Raw genomic sequence first — 21,054 nt, 5'->3', positions numbered from 1 at the left:
TGTAAAGAATTTAACATGCTATACAGTGTTCTTGCCAGGCCTTGGTCTTCGGTCTCTGACGCATTCCTTTCTGATTTGACGCATTGGACCTAGCCTTGTCCGGTCGATGGACCGATAGTTTTTACGTTTTGGTGGTCAACTGACCGATACATATTCGTACAAGGCGGACAAGGTCTGCAATGAATGGAATGGGAGTTGCAAAGTCGGAAAACAAACCCCGATCGAAATGCTCATGTTTGCTACGAGTGAAAAATGCACTCGGTGCCGACTCTGTGTTTGTCGTCATTGACTCTGTGTTTGTCGTCATTGACACTCGAGGCTGCGTTTACGGAAATACCCGTTCCAGCCGGTGTACCTAATTATCGAAAACGGCGCAAACAGCGGAAATTTCATCAATATAATACTACGGCATGGTAATTTGGACCTATTGTTTTTTTAAAGCCAGGACATTTGGACTTATTGGTTTTTTTTTAGGGAGGTCCAAATGACCTATTGTCTTCTTAGGCTGGCAACAACACTGGCTATACTTTTTCCCACATAAAACAGACTTGTGCCCATTGTGATATACATTGTACTTGTTTGACAGGCATGGTTACAACAAGTCAGCAAAGTCTGGTTTTCTCGATGGCTGGTTGGCACCCCGTTGCCTTGGCACCTCAAGCAATGATGTTGCCAGCGCAGTCTGTGTCTCGTCTTACGTCTCCCAACAATGTCCAGCTTCCCACCGACCTTACTGTCCTTCAGCAGCAGCTCAGGACTCCAGGTATGTTATTCTTCAGCGTGTGGCATCACCGTATTTGATCTTTTACCCTTGTTAAATGCTTCTCATTCAAGTCACTGCACAGCAGAACATGCATGCACTTTTAAAACCAGCTTGCTGCACAATTGTTAAGTACCTATTTTATGAAGCAACTGCTTGTTTGCGAAAATGAGTGTGCCTGCATCGATACTACGTGTTTATCACTAAATCAGTGTCTGATAAGACCGTCCATCCGGAGGGTGAAATGAATAGGCTAAAGTTGCTGATGCGACCCTCATTCACATTTCACACTGTTAGACTGTACGGTAGGCTACGGTTCATGTTGGTTAATAAATATTGGCTTCAAATTGGTACCCTTGAAAATGACAGAAGGCCGCCTTACAATTCTTAAACTTCTTGAGTTTCTACTTTTGTGACATGACGTGGCGAGTCTCGTATGAAGTGACGAAACGAGATCAGTTGTATTGATCTGTTCAAAGCGTGGAAAGCTCAATTTCCATCATGTAAAAACAACAACAAAGAAAAAGGCGGTTCGTGAACAGGAATTCCTTTCAAAGTTTGTGTCAGTAAAAAGATGACCTGATTTATTTCTCATCAGCCTCATCTGGAGATGTACCGCTACCACCAGCCTCATCTGGAGATGTACCGCTACCACCAGCCTCATCTGGAGATGTACCGCTACCACCAGCCTCATTTGGAGATGTACCGATAAAACCAGCCTCATCTGGAGATGACAGGTACGAAAAGCCTCGCGATTTGAACTAACTCACGGGTTACCTACTTCCTGAATTTGACTCTCCGGATGACTTTTTAACTTTATAAGCCTGTGATTAAGGTGACCCACAAACTGTTACCAGACACTCCCTGGACTTATATTAAGCCTAGTGCAGAACCGCGCGAGGTGACATGTGACTCATTTCGTGGTGGAGGGTCACATTTTAAGGATTTTTTGCATTTTACTTCAGTATCTGTGTAATCCAGAAAAGACACAAGATAAGCGCATAATTGAGGAGAGTCGGGACCATTATGATGATCTGTGTCAAAAGCACATTGAACACGACTATTAATGGGACCATAGTGGCCGAGTGGGCGACTTGCAGTCTCACTCTATGACAAAGTTAAGCAATTTGAGATTTAAATAGAAGCACCAAGGCAGGTTTCACGGTTTTGATCACACCATCTCACATTTTCACAACAGTAACAAACAATCAATACAGTTAAAAAAATGTATTTATTTGCAAGATTAATCATTAATCAATGCAAAAAAATCCCTATTAGGGATAGCGGACACCTGTCAGCTGACATATAAGCACCGATATGACCCCCCCCCCTAAATTTGACCAGAACGCACACAAATTATAAACAGTTTCTGAAGACACACAGCCATTGGCAAAAGCAATTATAGTGTACATACACTTTAACATTATTGTTATTGAGCTTAATAAATGAAATCAGATTAATATTTACATTATAAAAAGGCTTAAAATGTCCAAATGTTGCGCAACATTTGAAGAAATGAGAGCGTTTTTCAAAAATCCTACTTGAAGACTTACACATCAAAACTGAAGGATGATTTGACATGGGAAATGGTCTAAAAGAAGGCACACACTCTCCTTTAGTATGCACTGATATATATACATGTATAATTTAACAACATACAAGAGGAATAATTTGTCAATTAATAAAGCAGCAAAAAGACATGAATAGAAGCACAACTGTCAGAACAGACACTGTGTGGAAGAAAATGCAAAATTCTATTCATTCATGTGCTACAACTACACAGGAAAGTTAACTCCAAAATTGCCAGTGATTGTTGATTGATAAACCAAACATTCATTGATTCAACAAGTGGTTGACATGCAAATTGACAAAACAAAAATCCGATGAACATTGTAAAAACCCACGATAAAAACCAATTAAAATGAAATCAACACACAAAAATATGAATCTCATATCTTGAAAAGGACATTTTAAAAACAACCTGAGCACTGTCAAATTATACCACTAGTTGCTGCTCTGTATTTTACTGGTTAATTTTATATTCTCTCTCGCACTCTGTCTCGCTCTCAATCATTCTCTATCTAGATCACAATCTCCACACCTCCATGACAATTATACAGCCATACAAACCATTTACAGGAAACAAAGTACAGTGCCACCAGCCTAGAGGTACATATCACATGGTGACAGTATCATCAAAATAAAGTTGTTCTAATAACAGAAGAATACACATAATATTATGTACACAAACATTTCATTGACTAGATGATCGACTTGCACTTTCATCAACACATAGAAGCTGATCACACACATTCACCAGCCTGGAGGTACATATCACATGCTGACAGTATCATCACAATAAAGCTTTACTATAGTAAATACTAATATCAGAATAATACATATAATTATTTACACAAACATTTCATTGACTAGATAAGCCACTTTCAGAACTTTCATCAACACAGAGAAGCTGATCACACAATTCACAAATGATTCATCTAATCAATTGACATTTAAAAAAAATGGTGCCCTCTGTTGTTGATGGTTGGAGGTTTCAACACCTTCACAGATCCGTCTAGGGTGATGACAGAAAGATCATCTCTGTCTGGAAACACAAAATATGTTCCTGATGATCTTAAAAATTTCACCAGAATATCGTCCTCTGTCATTTCTTTTTGCACAGCCTCAGATGGCGATATTACCAGGCCATGGTAGGGGACCTTTTTCCTGCCAATCTGAAAGGTCACAATTACAAAGTCCCCAACTCTTGGTTCTGGCGCTTCACAAAAAGCCTCGTTCATAGTGTCCTTCTTTAGCATCAGAGGAACGAAGTGCGTTGGCAACCAAAATCTTGTCTTGACATCAGGCTTTTGTACCGATGTCCACTGAATAAACAGCGGAAAGTTGTCACCATCACCTGCAACATCAAGGGGCACAAAACGTCTGTTCAGTTCATGGCGTAGACATGGACTGCCCAGAAGCGGATATACAGAAAAAATGGGTCTCTTCAAGAGAGTGGCTGCCGCAAGAAGTTGCCATGGACCCATTTCAGTTCCATTCACAGCAGTTGCCATTGTTTCCTGGTCAAAGGCAATCTCAATGTCTCGGGCTGGATAATCACCAGACTGATGATACATAGCCAGAGACTCCTGTCCATCAAGATGCAGAGCACCTTTACTAACAAGTTCAGGCGACAAATACAAGTCCTTGTTGGTGGCCATCTCACATGCAATGGACAAGCGTACTTCAACATGCTTGTCCTCACTGCCAAAAAGAGCTCTACTCAGGGCTCGGGGAAGGCAGTTTCCGTCACCAAGAGTGGCAGCTGGAAATCGATCTGGTGGCACAGCTCCTGCTGGCACAAACTCCCATGTTGTTTCATCTAACTTGGTAGTCTCTGGCAGAAGTGGCTCCACACTTGGGCATTTCAGGGGCTGCTTGGCGGCGTAGATCCGGAACAGACGGGCTGTTTGGAGAAAACCGGGAACATCACCAGCAGCTTTCTTTGCCAGCAGGGTTACGCCGAAAGATTTGATCTGCTGTTCATGGGAGGGGGCTGGGGAGGGGCTAGCAGCGGGAGACGGAACAGCAGGGGAGGGGCTAGCAGCGGGAGACGGGACAGCAGGGGAACTTGGTTCATTTACAGGCTCTTGTTGCACAGGTTTCAACACATGTGTTTTGAAGGCCCTGGTGTACTGCTCATTAATGCAGTTCTGGCTTCCCTGGCATCCTTCGCAAAAACAAGCCAAATTCCTGGCCTTCAAGACAAGTGGAGAGACACCAACCACCTGGTGGAATTTTCTGCAGCCAGGTATGACTCTGACCACAGAGGCGGGGCGCAGGCGGATGATGTCCTCAGACGGCACAAGGAAAAATGTGCGCTTGGATTGGGGCTCATCTTTCGTGAGGTTTGACGAGCACCAGTGGAAAAAATCTTTGGCGTCTCGAATGAACACCTGCAACACACAGAATTAATAAAAAAAATAAGTGAAAACTGCCACTATGAAAACATTTTTCAGGGTTTCTTAACTCAAGGGTGCCCAACAGGAATAACACTACTTTGAGCTGTATAACTAACTATATGTGTCAGAAGTGATACAACTGTTCCTAAAGTACTAACTCACATTTAATAAGAACACTGCTGTGCATTAATTAAGTGATTTACATGTTTTAGCAGTTAGTGATTTAAAAGCTCAGAGCTTTCAGAATGTAGGAGTTTTAGTTTTCATGTTAAAGAAATATTAAAAGCTTACCTTTCGACAGAGAACTGCAGTCTCCACACTCTTGCCCACCACGCCAGTCTCGCCGTCTGCCTCGCCCTTGCCATGTTCCGATCCAAAGTAGATCCTTTGTATGGGTACAGTGTAGTTGGTGAGGTCAGCGAAGGTGCCCTTTCCCTTGTATTGAGCCGCACAGCCGTCTGAAAAGATGTACAATTCAGTGCCAGGACCAACGACGCCCAATTCTTGAAGGTGGGAAATCGTCCTTTCCGTGAAGGCGTGAACTGCATGATAGTCGTGTTGAATGTCATCACTGACAAAGTCCAAGGCGTGGCGGACAAGCTGGCCCCCTGTGTTGTCTGGCTGCCAGTAGTAGGCAATCACAGGATGGAAGGTTATCTGCTGTTTCCCATAATGGGCTGCTTTCACCTCGTCCTGAAATTGTGCTTTGCGGTTTTCGGCGAAGTCCATTACTAGCATCACCTGATCTGGTTTCAGATCCTCTTTCAAGCGCCGGTACTGATCCTGCTGCCACCAGGCTGTAAACAAATGCTGAACAAATGTGGTGTTTAAGGCAGGTTTCCGAAGATCTTCTTCAATGAGTTCGGTCATCAGCTCCCTCGCAGTTGCGCGCCTCGCCACGGGTTCACGGACTGTTCTTCCTTCTTTGCTGATTCTGCACCACCGATTCCAAGTGACGATTGGGTTGGAAGTCAGGAGATCCTGGAAGTGCTTCCTAAGGGTTGCTGCGATGTCTTCGCATGTGTGGCATGATCCCTGGACACAGGCGGCTGCATGAAATTTAGAAATGCCTTTCTCACAAAGAAGGATGTCAATCAAACCTCTTTCATCCAGAATTTTCTCACTGCAGCATCCTGATGTACTCACAGCATAGTTTAGAGCCTGCAGTTTCAGTTTCACATTAAAGCAGTACACGCAGACACACGTCTCGGAGAAGGAAGAGGAGATTTTCCTGACGTTCTTGGGGCGAAGTTTGGTGAATTTCGTGTAACCGATCTTTACATCAGGGTTGTCCTGTACAAAAATGCGGTATGCACCGCGCAGTGTCTGCTGCAGCAAATATCCAGGCCCCTCCTTTCTCGCATACCGCTTATCCGGGAGAATGCGTGAGATGTCCTCGCGAAGGTAGAAAGTGTGTACCTTGGCAGTTGTCTCTTTTGAAAGAGCATCTTTCCTCTGTTTCCTGGCGGCAAACAACTTTTTCTTTGCATGTTGGATCTTCTGGAGAGGTTTAAGAAAACCTTCAGCAAGCAAAGCAATTTTCTTTCTTGGTGACCTGGTATGCATGGCAATGTTCTTCACCAGCCTTGCAAACTTTGCAGGAGTTTTGGCTTTCATGGCAAGATGCTGGCGAATCTTGCTGGTGAAATTGTAGTCCGATTTCTTTATCTGGTCAGTTCTGATGATTTCTGGACCCGGTGCAGGGGATTGCAACTGTCTTTTGGCAGCTCGCTTCCTTCTCTGGTATTCCCGATCTTTCTCTTTCCTCCTCCTCTTCTTCTGGGCAGATTCCTTCATTCGTTCTTTTGCACGCTGCAGTTTTCGATGTTCTTTCCGCTCCTCTGATGTCATGTCTCGAGGCTTCTTGGCTGGAGGCGTGGAGACATCATCAGACGCCCTGACCTGGCTTCGTCGACTTGGCCGACCGGACTGATGGCACTCCTTCCACCTCTTGTAGCGATTCCTGAAAACACATCAGTACTCAGCATAAGAGGATGGTTGGTGCAGACAGGCACAATTTTCTAGATGAAATCATACCGGCATTCAACTTCAAGTGTGGAGGTCTTGAAATCTGAAACCAAGCCATGCCATGCTGGTTCAAGTTTGAAATCATGTATTGCTGAGTCAGAAAAAAATACATTTCTGATCAAGGTGGAAATCCTGAGAGCACCCCCACTGAAAGTTGAATTAAAAAAATCCTGCAAATTATTTTTTTTAAAATTTTATAACCCTGCCATGCAAAAAAGAATCTTATTATTATTTTAAGTGAAAGATATATACCTTGCTAATTCCCGCACACGTTCCTGTTCTTGGAGTGAAGCCCTGGTCTGCGGTTCGTTCTCCCATTTCAGCTTGAGTTCATCTCTCCTCTTCTTGTTTCTATCTTTCTGTTTGCTGAGGTACTGGCTGTATTTCTCAGGATCAAGAACTTTCATGCGCTGCCGCGCCGATGTTGATGGGGAAAGAACCATGGTTGTTACCTGGTTAACACAAATTCACCAAATTAATAAAGTGAAAAACAAAGGGAAAGAACGTCAGGATTTCAAAGAATATCCTAGTATTTAGCTCATTCATTTAATTTAAACAACCAATCATTAATCAGAACTACACACAAAAATTCTGTCGGAAAAACTAATCACTAGAAATGATTATTTCCAAAAGAACCAAGCTTAATATATATCCTTCTTTTAAAAAAAAATTAAAACAAAGAGGGATGAGTTATAAATACACCCTACAATTACAACATATGAATTTAAACAAAGTTTAACAAAGCAGTATTCAAATTAAATCTACACCTAAATTAGAATAACTTATTATTTTTCTCGTGAAAAATAAATTACATTCTTAAATTCCACTAAAATCTGACAAAGAATCACAGCGTCGTGACAGAAAGCAAACGATAGCGCTGAACCTAACTTGACTCGTGGCAATTTCCCAACGATAGCGCTGAACCAAACTTGACTGTTGTGGCATAATCCCAACGATAGCGCTAAAGCAAACTTGACTGTCATGGCAAAATCCCAACGATAGCGCTGAACCAAACTTGACTGTTGTGGCAAAATCCCAACGATAGCGCAATTTCGCCGCCTCCAGCATTTTTCTTACCCTACGATTGAATTTCAGAAGAGAGTGGAACCATCACGAGCGTAAGTTCAAACCCAGTACATTCCTTCATGCTATCCATCAAAGCGAACACAAATTAACAACCTTTTCAGCACAAAACAAGCGTTAAACTGCCTGAAATGAGTGCATCGCGATCGTTGGAAAACGCTATCGTTGGCGACAGACACACTTTCATTCAGATTTTAAAGAGAACAAAGCAAACTTACCAGCACAATTCATCATCAGTCGAACAAGTTCAAAATGGCGCGTGCGTAGGAATACGTGTCAAGGTCATAACTGTGAAAACGAGACAATAACCTCAACTAAAAAAAAAATTGCTATCGTTGTTTTTTTCACCCGACGCCCCCCGGATAACGATAGCAACATTCGTTTTCAGTTCCAAAACAAGAATTTGACATTTCCATTGCCGTAATTCTGTTCTGTATGTTTATTTACACACAAAAACATTGGTTTGTAGAAGAAAATAGTGCGTATGCAAAACCTAGGAGGTAAATTGGTTTCCTGTCGTGGCGTATTTCTCCCGACCGACGCTTTCGAACAGGAGTGGTGATTTTCGACGTCACGATAAAGTCATAAAAAATTGTTTTTTTACAAATGTTTATATGATTATGACTCGAATTGCATTCCTTTCAAACAATTATCAGGTCTTGATTTTAAAACCTGTGTGGGTTGATAATTTTCGTGTCTCATGATTACGTGATGGTAAAAATCGGGAAATCACGTCTGTCGCAAATTGAACGATAGCAATGTTATTTTAGATCATAACAAAGCACAAACAACACAAAATGCGCTGACATTGTCTTTTCTATGTCTTTATTCCACCACAAGCAAAAATATACCAAGCATGTTACACAATGCAATCTAAAACAGAAATGATAAGCATACAAACTTTCGATCCAGTGACCAAAGCAATACTGTGAAACCTGCCCCAAACCTTAGGGCGACTGAAAATAAGAAAAGTATTGCATGATTAGAGCTTTAGGACGACATTTGATCAACCTAGGTCCCCTGTTGAATTTAAAGGCACACGCAGCTTCCCGTAAACCATCACAGACACTGTCAGGCTTTTACACACAGTACAAACACCCTTGCATTTCAACACTCACCACTTGAGAACATCGTAGGTGCCCTCCGAAAAGAGCGAGCACTTATGAACGAATTTATTTTTGCGTGGCCAGCCGGATTGTCTGATCAGACAATGGGATGGCTCGTTTTGGCGCTAGACCTAACTTATACTAATAAATTGACAGCTTGTTACACAAATATTCTTAAATAATTCTTTTTTCATTAAGACAAAATCAGTAAAACTCGAAGATTTTAAAGTTTAAAAACTAGCCCTGAAGCATGTCCTGCAAAACGTGTTTCTCGTAGCAGACGAATGTTCAGCATGTCGCCAGTTTCTTTGAACGGTCAGCCGACACCATTCACTTCGTGTGACTCGCAGCCATTTGTTGCGTTTTAGATAACGAGCCATGGCAGATACAGCGAGTCGCATTGAAATCAAGGACTGACTACTAAATTGTGAGAAAAAAAGGGAAAGTAGATCACATGGGTTCACGATGGCTCAGGGGTTAGATTAACCACAAAAACAGGTGTGTGGTTTACTCGAGCTAAACAAAAAAACTGTGTCATTTAATGCTATTCACTAAATGCTATTGCAAGTGTGTTCGATAAGGTTAGAACTGCTTTTTCATGAAAAGATTTGAATCGTTCTGTAAACCATTTGGGACGGACTGGGGCTTTAACACACACGCATTACAAGTCAAATAGTGTGAATGTGATAATTTTTTCTCCTTCCTCCAAGTACTTTTAGTTTTACTCAAAAGGACCTATGACCAGATTTCCAGATCTACTGACAAATACGTTTTGAGCTTTCATTTGTGATGTTTAGATAAAAAATAAAAAAAAGAGTTTCACATGATGGCATGTTCCGCCTTGCCAGAGACATCACTATAACTTAACTGTGAATATTTTGTTTTAGGATGAAGACTACAGTTACGATCCGGAGAGTGATTCTGATTCTGATGGCACACCTTTTTCAAGCTACATGTACTACTACTCAATGCTGTCACCACCTGCAAAAAGGAAGAAAACATGCCAAGGTAAAAGTCCGTGAAAGAAACTGAGAAGTAGTGACTCTATGACTGCAACCTTTCATGATTTGCCAATTTACCTAAAATTCAGCTTTCCTGAGCCAGAAGCAAGACTTGTCTATAGACTATAGTTCAGGACATTTGCATATGCAGTTGCAATCAACTAGTGTACTATCAAGAAAACAGTTTCGTGTGGACAGAATTGTACATGCTCTACATTTTCCCATCTTTGTTAAAACATTAAGTCAAAATTTGACTAAATGTAAAAAACATCAATTTTGAAAACAACACTGGACAGCAATTAAAAATAGCATTCACCAAAACTGGCAACATGGTCTCAAAAGCTTCCTCACCTCATGTCTGACACATGCATGCACACACACACACACACACACACAAACACACACACATACACACACACATACACACACACACACACACACACGCATCTCTGCCTTATGCAGCTTCATTTGTTTCTAAGGAAAATGCTGGGAGTCCATGGTTTCCAGGGAAATTGTATATTTGTGAAACACGTTATTCACCAGTCTTGCAAAGACCAGGCAAAAGTTACTAAATGTTCAGTTAAGCTGCTGCAACATTCCCCCATTTTGAAATTTTTACCATGCTCCTTTTTGTTGTGAACATAAAGATCTGAACCTGGGCTTTTATTTCCAGGAAGCGATCACTTTTCATAATCGTTGATATTGGTTTTGGTTATGCCTAATATGATCACATGGTTATTCTTCAAGAAGCGTTGTTCAGTTTTCATTTTTTTCTTGGGTAGAGCTGCTTTGATCTTTGAAAACTTTGTAATAGGATTTTTTGCATATTTTGTTTTTTTCAGAAATACCAGACAAACACGATGTACTGCCACCTGCCTCAAACGGACTGCCACCTGCCTCAGATGAGCTGCCACCTGCCTCAAATGGACTGCCACCTGCCTCAGACGGACTGCCAAACATTTCTTCCAAGAAACCGAAACGACCTTGCCTATATTGTGGCCAATTTCAAAGTGTGCTCATCAGACACTTACAAAGAAAACATTCTAATGAAGTAAGGGTTGCTGCAGCCATGAAGCTGCCTGCTTGTTCTAATGCGCAACTTGATTGTGGGCAGGCTTACCCTTTTTAAAATCAAAAAACAAGAAAGGTAGGTTGTTGGAACGTTTGTTATTGGATTTACATTAACATAAAACGTTTTAAGAGAACAGCCTTCCTTCTGTATGTTTTTGCTCATTGAACACCTTTGATTTCACCAACTCTTTTTTCTTCTTGTCACTGAGCTCTGACCGGTACGGTTGGCCTAGTGGTAAGGCGTCCGCCCCGTGATCGGGAGGTCGTGGGTTCGAACCCCGGCCGGGTCATACCTAAGACTTTAAAATTGGCAATCTAGTGGCTGCTCCGCCTGTCGTCTGGCATTATGGGGTTAGTGCTACGACTGGTTGGTCCGGTGTCAGAATAATCAGAATAATGTGACTGGGTGAGACATGAAGCCTGTTCTGCGACTTCTGTCTTGCGTGTGGCGCATGTTATATGTCAAAGCAGCACCGCCCTGATATGGCCCTTCGTGGTAAAACGCTGGCAGTTTCTTTGTTTTTGGATTTACCCTTTTTAACGCAAGAATGGATGGTGAACCAGCCAGACTGACACTGTGTGAATGGCAAGAAGCAGAAAGCAATCATTGGGTGGTACTGGTTCAATCTCGGCAGCTAAACTAAAGAGTATGTGTGTATGTAAAATCACCCATGACAGATGTGTACTGGTTCAATCTCGGCAGCTAAACTAAAGAATATCAAGTATGTGTTTTGAAAATCGTTGTCAGTATCGGATAAAGGAGAATTTCACTTGAGACTCGACCGAGGCCTGGTTTGTGTTATTATGCAAGGTCCGGTACTATGAACAAATTTGGTCAAATCCACTACAAATGTATGCGTGTTTGGCTTATTTCATAGAGTAAAAAGTTCACGCACTAAACATTTTATGTTGACCGACAAAAGTGTGCCTCGTACACTCTAAATATTTGGACGCCAGATACCTCTGCAATGACCGGAACAGAGCTGAGCAGAAAATGCAATCAGGTGTTCTATCTCAGACTAATCAAAGCAGTCTGACACAAGCCTGATCACTTGGATCGTCACTAATCTATTCAAGAGTTCTGCATTGCCCATTATCTCCCATTCAAACCCTCTTTTGTACTGTGAGTTAGTAATCGCTGAACGATCGCTGTTAATGTTATAGCGATACTGGTGAAAACGAAATGTAATATTTTGAGTGCATGCAGTAATTGAAGGGCGCACAAAGCATGTGACTACCCTCCAGTGACTGCACTCATAACCTTTTGAGATGAGTGGTTGTAAGGTATTATAATAAGACTTCCTCTCCACAATACAAGTGCCTGTTGTTGTTATTCATGTTCAATTGATGGGAAGCTAATTCTGGAGGATAAATAGAAAACAATTAAGCTTTTTTAATAGGTTACAATAATGTCATCATTTATTTCTCATTGAAAATTTCAAATCATTTTATATCATTTTGCTTTAAAAGTTGTCAGTCGTGTCTTGAAATCGATGACATTTGTTTTATGTTTTGCTTCTAATACTGAGTTCTAATGACAGAGTAAATATAGCATTGTAATTTGTAATACCATGCACAGTTCAAACTGTCAATCACGCTCCTTCCCAGTTTGTGATATGTATGTACATGAATTCTGTAAGTGGTCAATTTGTGTGTGGCATTGATCAACATTGCAAACAACACAGTTAATCTATGCAATCATGTACATCAAAATAATTTCAAAGAACTGTTCTCTGTTTTAATCTGTATTTGTTTCACTTCTCTGGGGTAAATTAGTTCCCCAATAAATCCTGTTGCATTGTAAATGCATGCCATTTATTTTCTTCTGTCTTGACTTTATTTTGCCAAAAATGTTATGCTTGGAAGAGGGCTTAGTAACTCTCTCCAAAAGGCCACTGGTTCTGATTCTACTCAATTACGATTGTTTTCTTGATAGTGTACATTTGATTGAAATTTTAACTAAAATTTGTTGTTTCTGTGCTTCATTAATCTTCTTCAATTTGAGGTATCTTGGTGTAGCTTGTGTGTTTATGACATCATTTCTGCCCTAACATTTACAATGATTTCAACATAAAAGATAACTTAAACATACTAAATATGGATCTCTATGTTGTTAATGATTAGGTGAAATGTAAGACTACCAAAATATGTGTGCCATAATTCTGCACACGATATTTTTTCTTTCAAACAGATCATTGGTAATCTGAACCGTACACTTGCAAGTGGTCAAATTACTTTTTTGTGTTCTCAAATTGTTTCATGGCAGAGATTTAAAAAGACCTCAATTAGTGTACTGTAAACTATAGAGCATTTATTGTGATCTTAGCAGACTTTCACTGTGCTGTTCTGGAAAGAACGTCGGCAAGACTATTGAAAGCGTTCTGCATTTAGAACATTGACAGATCATGCAGAACACACTGAGAGCCCATAACAGCTTACTTTTTCAGTTCATTCAGCACACAAAAGATGATCACAGCAGCTAACTCTCAAAACAGAACATTTGAATGCCGTTCTCAAACTGTTTCAAATAAGTGAGTGTGTGCAATTCCCATCATGTTCATTTAGAGTGTAGTAGGGCCCCAGATCAATCCAGCATTGAGTGCATTTCTGCCATTACCTGAAAACAATAGACCTTTTGCAAGTGTATTCTTTGCAAGAACTTTATTCTTGTACATACTTGTAAGTTGTCTTTTTTTCCCGTTTTTGTTACCCTCTACAGAGAGGTCCCACTCGCAACTCTGTACAACATCCCTTTTGTCAAATCTCCCTTACTGAACAAAGTATAGTAGGTTTTGGACTCGAACAATATGGTAAGTGTAGGGAAGCGATTTAAGAACAAGTGCGCACATTAAAACATCATTGCTGAAGGTGTATGTGTATAATTTTATTCTTGTTTTTGACAAATAAATGAGCTGTTGAACAAATACACATTCGTTGACTTATCGCAGTTTGCATTGTATGTGTTAATGTGTGTATATGTACATCCTGTTATATGTTTTTCTTCTGTGATGTACTTTGCTTACATCTGCCTGTTAACATTACAACAAGGCATTCCTATTGATATGTTTAAATTTTGCAAACAGTGACCTTTTATTTCTGACTTGGGAACAACACTGATGAAAGCATCTATCATTTTTTCTGTCACAACTCATACACAAAATCTATTGCACGTTTTGAACTGTTTATTAAAACTGCCAACAGAATAATTAGTGATGAAACAGCCATGATTACACTCAACACAAAGCATCAGGAACCTTAAATAATAACGATTTCGAAAGCGCGAACTGCAGAGTTTGAGCACATAACTAAATGACAATTAAAATGACGGGCGCAGTGGCGTGGTGGTAAGACGTCGGCCTCCTAATCGGGAGGTCGTGAGTTCGAATCCCGGTCGCTGCCGCCTGGTGGGTTAAGAGTGGAGATTTTTCCGATCTCCCAGGTCAACTTATGTGCAGACCTGCTAGTGACTTAACCCCCTTCGTGTGTACACGCAAGCACAAGACCAAGTGCGCACGGAAAAGATCCTGTAATCCATGTCAGAGTTCGGTGGGTTGTAGAAACACGAAAATACCCAGCATGCTTCCTCCGAAAGCGGCGTATGGCTGCCTAAATGGCGGGGTAAAAACGGTCATACACGTAAAATTCCACTCGTGCAAAAACACGCGTGTACGTGGGAGTTTCAGCCCACGAACGCAGAAGAAGACAATTAAAATTGTTAAAATAATAATAATAACTGGACATTTTTAAGTGCATAACCTATGGCTCTAGGCCCTTTACAAAACTTTGTGAACAACAAAATATACAAATACTGGTCGCCTTAATATACCTTATAAATTGGTTGCCCTAAGCTACCCGAAAAGGCGTGTCGCCGTAACCCCCACTCTTGCATTATTTTCATTAAGGCGACCATGCAAAACACCTATATCTTAATCTTGACAGATTTTCACGTTCAATTCATGACAGTCGGGTGTAGGTCAATTAGCAAATGTAATTACAAAATTTTATTAATATTGCTTTAAAAACAACGGATATAGCACCGGTAGCTATAAAACCCCTTTTTACAATGGTCGTCCTAAAGGCGGATTTATACTTATATATATATATATATATATATATATATATATAATAATAGAAGACAGTACAGCTTCGTCAATCCCCGCGTGAAGGAAATCGCTCACCTTCCACGTGCAAAACGTAGTGATATTGACACGCCAGATTAGCGCGGTAGCGTATTGTGCTAAGCAGGAAAGCGCGCTTTTCTGTATTCTTGTTAACTTTCTGAGCTTGTTTTGAATACAACCTATCATATCTATATGTTTTTGGAATCAGGAAATGATCACGAATAAGATGACATCATTTTTGGATCGATTTCTTACATTTTAATCGTAAGACTAATTATTCTATTTTCGTTAATTGTGATCACATTTTAAGAGTAAACATGACATATGTATTATATTTTTAAATTCAGAATGTGATGAAGAATACGATGCAATCAATTTTATATCTGTTTGCGAAAAATCGATTTTAATGACAACTTTAATGAGCAAACTCATTAATTAAATTGTAAGCCTCCAAGCTGAAATGCAATACCAAAGTGCGGGCTTCGTCGAAGATTACTTGACCAAAATTTCAACCAATTTGGTTGAAAAATGAGAGCGTGACAGTGCCGCCTCAACTTTCACAAAAAACGGATATGACGTCATCAGAGATAGTTATAAAAAAAAATGAGAGAAAAAACCGTCTAGAGATATTATACTCAGGAACTCTCATGTAAAATTTCATAAAGATCGGTTTAGTAGTTTACTCTGAATCGCTCTACACACATGCACACACACACACACACATACACCACCACGACCCTCGTCTCGATTCCCCCCCTCTACGTTAAAAAATTTAGTCAAAACTTGACTAAATGTAAAAAAACTGATGCCATCAACAGATTCACGGGACACTACCATAATTATGACAAAACAGAATCACGGGACACTGCTATAACTATGAAACAACTGATGCCATCAACAGCATCACGAGACCCTACTATAATTATGAAATAACTGATGCCATCAACATAATCATGGGACACTGCTATGATTATGAAACAACTGATGCTATCAACAGAATCACGAGATACTACTATAACTATGAAATAACTGATGCCATTAATATAATCATGGGACACTACTATAATTATGAAACAACTGATGCCATCAACAGAATCACGGGACACTACCATAATTATGAAACAACTGATGTCATCAACAGAATCACGGTACACTACTATAATTATGAAACAACTGATGCCATCAACAGAATCACGGTACACTACTATAATTATGAAAACACTGATGCCATCAACAGAATCATGGGACACTACTATAATTATGAAATAACTGATGCCATCAACAGAATCACGGGACACTGCTATAATTAGGAAACAACTGATGCCATCAACAGAATCACGAGACCCTACTATAATTATGAAATAACTGATGCCATCAACAGAATCACGGGGCACTACTATAACTATGAAACAACTGATGCCATCAACAGAATCACGGGACACTACTATAATTATGAATAAACTGATGCCATCAACAGAATCACGGGACACTACTATAATTATGAATAAACTGATGCCATCAACAGAATCACGGGACACTACTATAATTATGAAATAACTGATGTAATCAACAGAATCACGGGACACTACCATAATTATAAACCAACTGATGCCATCGACAGAATCACGGGACACTACTATAATTATGAAATAACTGATGCCATCAACAGAATCACGGAACACTGCTATAATTAGGAAACAACTGATGCCATCAACAGAATCACGGGACACTATTCCATCTGAAACAACCTCTGCCAGCAACAGAATGATGGAACATTATTATATCTGAAGCAGTCCCTGTCAGCGACAGAAATAGTGGACACGAGTTTACATAATACAATCACTAAATCCAACAAAATGATCAAGGGAAACAAATGAAGGCGAAACATTCGCTATATGATGCAACATGTTTTGACACAGATATGCTTTGATAGTATTTTGACTTCCTTTCCACCATCATTCAAGTTATTCATTGCAAATCAGTCCTAGCTGTGTTATAAATAAAAACAAACAGACAAATCAACAGCGCGGCTGCCTATTGTGCAAAGATATGTTGTGTCTGCTGAATTATGTTCAATGAGTTGACATAGTTATCCTCTACACAATCAATTCAGCACACGTTTCCATACTGAACAGAATGTAGCAAGCCTGCACAACTGTGGCATGTACACACATGGAAGTAATATTCTTATGCCAGCTAAAAACATGAGAAGATCGTTAATCTCTTCTATCCTCGTTTACACGGAAGCTAGGGTACCTAATTTGCCCCATCCATTTGAAGAGAGCAAGCGACTAAACTGAGCTACACGTTCGTGTAGACGCGTCGACGGTGCCCTGAGCAGCCTGCGTGCCCGTGGCTGTGTTGACATACTCCACTGTTCCGGGCCCTGATGATTGATGTCCTGTTGTGTTTTCGTAGTCATGCTCTTCTGGTGCTGGAAGAAAAGACGGCGAATTTATGTTAATATGATAGTTTGGGTGTTTGAGGTGTTTTGAACATGTTAACATTGCAAAGTAACTTGTTTGAATACTTATTGTATTGTGGTCGAATCCAACCTCTCTCTCTCTCTGTCTGTCTATGTCTCTCTCGCTCCCTCTCTATCTTTCTCGCTCCCTCTCTCTCTTTTTCTCTCTCTCTCTATTTCTCTCTCTCTCCCCTCTCTCTCTCTCTCTCCCTTCTCTCTCTCTCTCCCCCTTCTCTCTCTCTCCCCCCCCCTTCTCTCTCTCTCTCTCTCTCTCTCTCTCTCTCTCTCTGTCTGTTTTTCTCTCTACCCCACCCCCCACCCCCTCCCTCCTCTCTGGATCGCACATTCTTGACGATTTAGTCCGGTGTCGTTACATATCGTAAATATTCACACCTTTCACTGGTTACGTCAGCCACTGCATTAATATATGAAGTGTACAGTTATCACAATGAGATGTGTTGCTGTGGCTCAAGTTCAGTGTAGATGTTGGTGTCGATCACCTGACTGCGTCGTGTCAGTTTGGCGTAGGTCGGGTCACCTGGAGACATTGTAGATTTGAACAAAATATGACACTTTTACAGATCAAAACAGTCAGTGTTCCTCCAAAAACCGCGCCAGCGGTCGAGGTGAAGAATGACTGTCAAGGTATGTGTAAAATGACATATTTAGAAAAATGGAATAAGTGACTGCAGGTGAGAAAAATAGAACATGATAACAATAATCAAACTCACCAGAAAATAGCATCAAGAATGCATAACTTGTGCTGACGAAGACAAAAAGTCGAAACTAGTTCTTGTTCATGTACATTCGTGTTGCTGTTTTCTGATGAGTACAGTTTTATTGTTATCTTGTCATATTTAGGTCAAACATACATAAACATGTATTTATCGATCGAATTCAGTTAGAATGCTTTTCTTTTTATATTTAGTCAAGTTTTGACTAAATATTTTAACATCGAGGGGGAATCGAAACGAGGGTATGGTGTATGTGCGTGTGTCTGTGTGTGTGTCTGTGTGTGTGTCTGTGTGTGTGTGTAGAGCGATTCAGACTAAACTACTGGACCGATCTTTATGAAATTTGACATGAGAGTTCCTGGGTATGAAATCCCCGAACGTTTTTTTCATTTTTTTGATAAATGTCTTTGATGACGTCATATCCGGCTTTTCGTGAAAGTTGAGGCGGCACTGTCACGCCCTCATTTTTCAACCAAATTGGTTGAAATTTTGGTCAAGTAATCTTCGACGAAGCCCGCAGTTCGGTATTGCATTTCAGCTTGGTGGCTTAAAAATTAATTTATGACTTTGGTCATTAAAAATCGGAAAATTGTAAAAAAAAATAAAAATTTATAAAACGATCCAAATTTACGTTTATCTTATTCTCCATCATTTGCTGATTCCAAAAACATATAAATATGTTATATTCGGTTTAAAAACAAGCTCTGAAAATTAAATATATAAAAATTATTATCAAAATTTTTTTTTCGAAATCAATTTAAAAACACTTTCATCTTATTCCTTGTCGGTTCCTGATTCCAAAAACATATAGATATGATATGTTTGGATTAAAAACACGCTCAGAAAGTTAAAACAAAGAGAGGTACAGAAAAGCGTGCTATCCTTCTTAGCGCAACTACTACCCCGCTCTTCTTGTCAATTTCACTGCCTTTGCCATGAGCGGTGGACTGACGATGCTACGAGTATACGGTCTTGCTGAAAAAGGGCAGCTACTTGACTAAATATTGTATTTTCGCCTTACGCGACTTGTTTTACGATTGAACACACACAAACATGCAATCTGTTTTGGCTAAAGCATAAATACAAGTTTTGTTGGACTCTGACGTCACAAGGCTCAAAGAAAAGAAATACAATCTTCAATGGATACATAAACTGTGGCGGCTTTAAAAAACAGACAAGTCGCGTAAGGCGAAAATACAATATTTAGTCAAGTAGCTGTCGAACTCACAGAATGAAACTAAACGCAATGCCATTTTTCAGCAAGACCGTATACTCGTAGCATCGTCAGTCCACCGCTCATGGCAAAGACAGTGAAATTGACAAGAAGAGCGGGGTAGTAGTTGCGCTAAGAAGGATAGCACGCTTTTCTGTACCTCTCTTTGTTTTAACTTTCTGAGCGTGTTTTAATCCAAACATATCATATCTATATGTTTTTGGAATCAGGAACCGACAAGGAATAAGATGAAAGTGTTTTTAAATTGATTTCGAAAATTTAAAATTTTGATAATAATTTTTATATATTTAATTTTCAGAGCTTGTTTGTAATCCGAATATAACATATTTATATGTTTTTGGAATCAGCAAATGATGGAGAATAAGATAAACGTAAATTTGGATCGTTTTATAAATTTTTATTTTTTTTTACAATTTTCAGATTTTTAATGACCAAAGTCATTAATTAATTTTTAAGCCACCAAGCTGAAATACAATACCGAAGTCCGGGCTTCGTCGAAGATTACTTGACCAAAATTTCAACCAATTTGGTTGAAAAATGAGGGCGTGACAGTGCCGCCTCAACTTTCACGAAAAGCCGGATCTGACGTCATCAAAGACATTTATCAAAATAATGAAAAAAACGTTCGGGGATGTCATACCCAGGAACTCTCATGTCAAATTTCATAAAGATCGGTCCAGTAGTTTAGTCTGAATCGCTCTACACACACACACAGACAGACAGACAGACGCACACACGCACATACACCACGACCCTCGTTTCGATTCCCCCTCGATGTTAAAATATTTAGTCAAAACTTGACTAAATATAAAAAGGGATAAACTAAATTTTTTTCAATGAAAGAGGCGTGAACAAATAAATGGTTTGATCTGAACAGCTAAAAAGGCATGTTCGGCAATCGTCGGTAAACGCTGGAATTTGTAACCGAAGGAATAGGAAAGATATAGTGGGGACAGTGCACGTAAAATGTCAGACCCTCTCAATTTTAGATATTCCCACTTACGAAGAAAAAAACCAGGTAGCAAATTTAAAAAAAATGTACATCTTTTCTTCCAAACGACGATGGCAATGGCAACAGCAATGATGACAAGAAGTACTCCTCCTGCTCCGCCAGCGATGACTGGGATTGGTAGACCGTCATCGTCATCGTCATCGTCATCGTCATCGTCATCGTCATCGTCATTCCTTTCCGTGTTTTGATCTGTCGTTCTCTTGTCGCGAGTAGTATATATAGTGGATGTCGGCCGTTGAGCAGTGATGCTTGGAGTTTCTGTTGCAGTTGTACTTTTTTGTTGTTGTTTGAGTGGTTGTTGTAGTGGTGGTAACAGCTAGTAAAGAAACACAATAATGATTGACTTTTAGGTAGTTAGGACAGTCGCAGGCGCAACACCCCCCCCCCCCCCTCAACCTCCACCCCGTACCCCGCAAGAGACCGACATCCATGTCACACTCATCCCCTCTCTTCCGTTTCACACACACACACACACACA

At 40.2% G+C, this 21,054-nt stretch overlaps 1 protein-coding gene and 1 long non-coding RNA gene across 3 annotated transcripts in view; one reads left to right on the top strand and one right to left on the bottom strand.

Moving 5' to 3' along the window:
* LOC138973486 (uncharacterized) overlaps positions 1–13,937 on the top strand; it is a 31,786-nt gene extending 17,849 nt beyond the window's left edge. For both annotated transcript variants that reach the window (XM_070346199.1, XM_070346200.1), the window contains 4 exons: positions 587–763; positions 1,359–1,497; positions 9,827–9,947; positions 10,783–13,937. In XM_070346199.1, coding sequence (XP_070202300.1) covers positions 587–763; positions 1,359–1,497; positions 9,827–9,947; positions 10,783–10,995 — 650 coding nt within the window. In that variant the 3' untranslated portion in view covers positions 10,996–13,937. The remainder of the gene's footprint in view (positions 1–586; positions 764–1,358; positions 1,498–9,826; positions 9,948–10,782) is intronic.
* A 3,344-nt stretch (positions 13,938–17,281) lies between these two features.
* On the bottom strand, positions 17,282–20,741 carry LOC138972303 (uncharacterized). Its single transcript, XR_011457545.1, has 3 exons — positions 20,607–20,741; positions 17,990–18,134; positions 17,282–17,566 (listed from the first exon to the last, which is right to left on the bottom strand). It is a non-coding gene; the product is annotated as an uncharacterized lncRNA (long non-coding RNA).
* Positions 20,742–21,054: the final 313 nt, after the last annotated feature.

This window comes from Littorina saxatilis, linkage group LG8 (genome assembly GCF_037325665.1).
Source record: "Littorina saxatilis isolate snail1 linkage group LG8, US_GU_Lsax_2.0, whole genome shotgun sequence".
Taxonomy (NCBI): domain Eukaryota; kingdom Metazoa; phylum Mollusca; class Gastropoda; order Littorinimorpha; family Littorinidae; genus Littorina; species Littorina saxatilis.
Note: the sequence above shows the minus strand (reverse complement) of the source record. Positions and strands in the feature narration are given on the sequence as shown.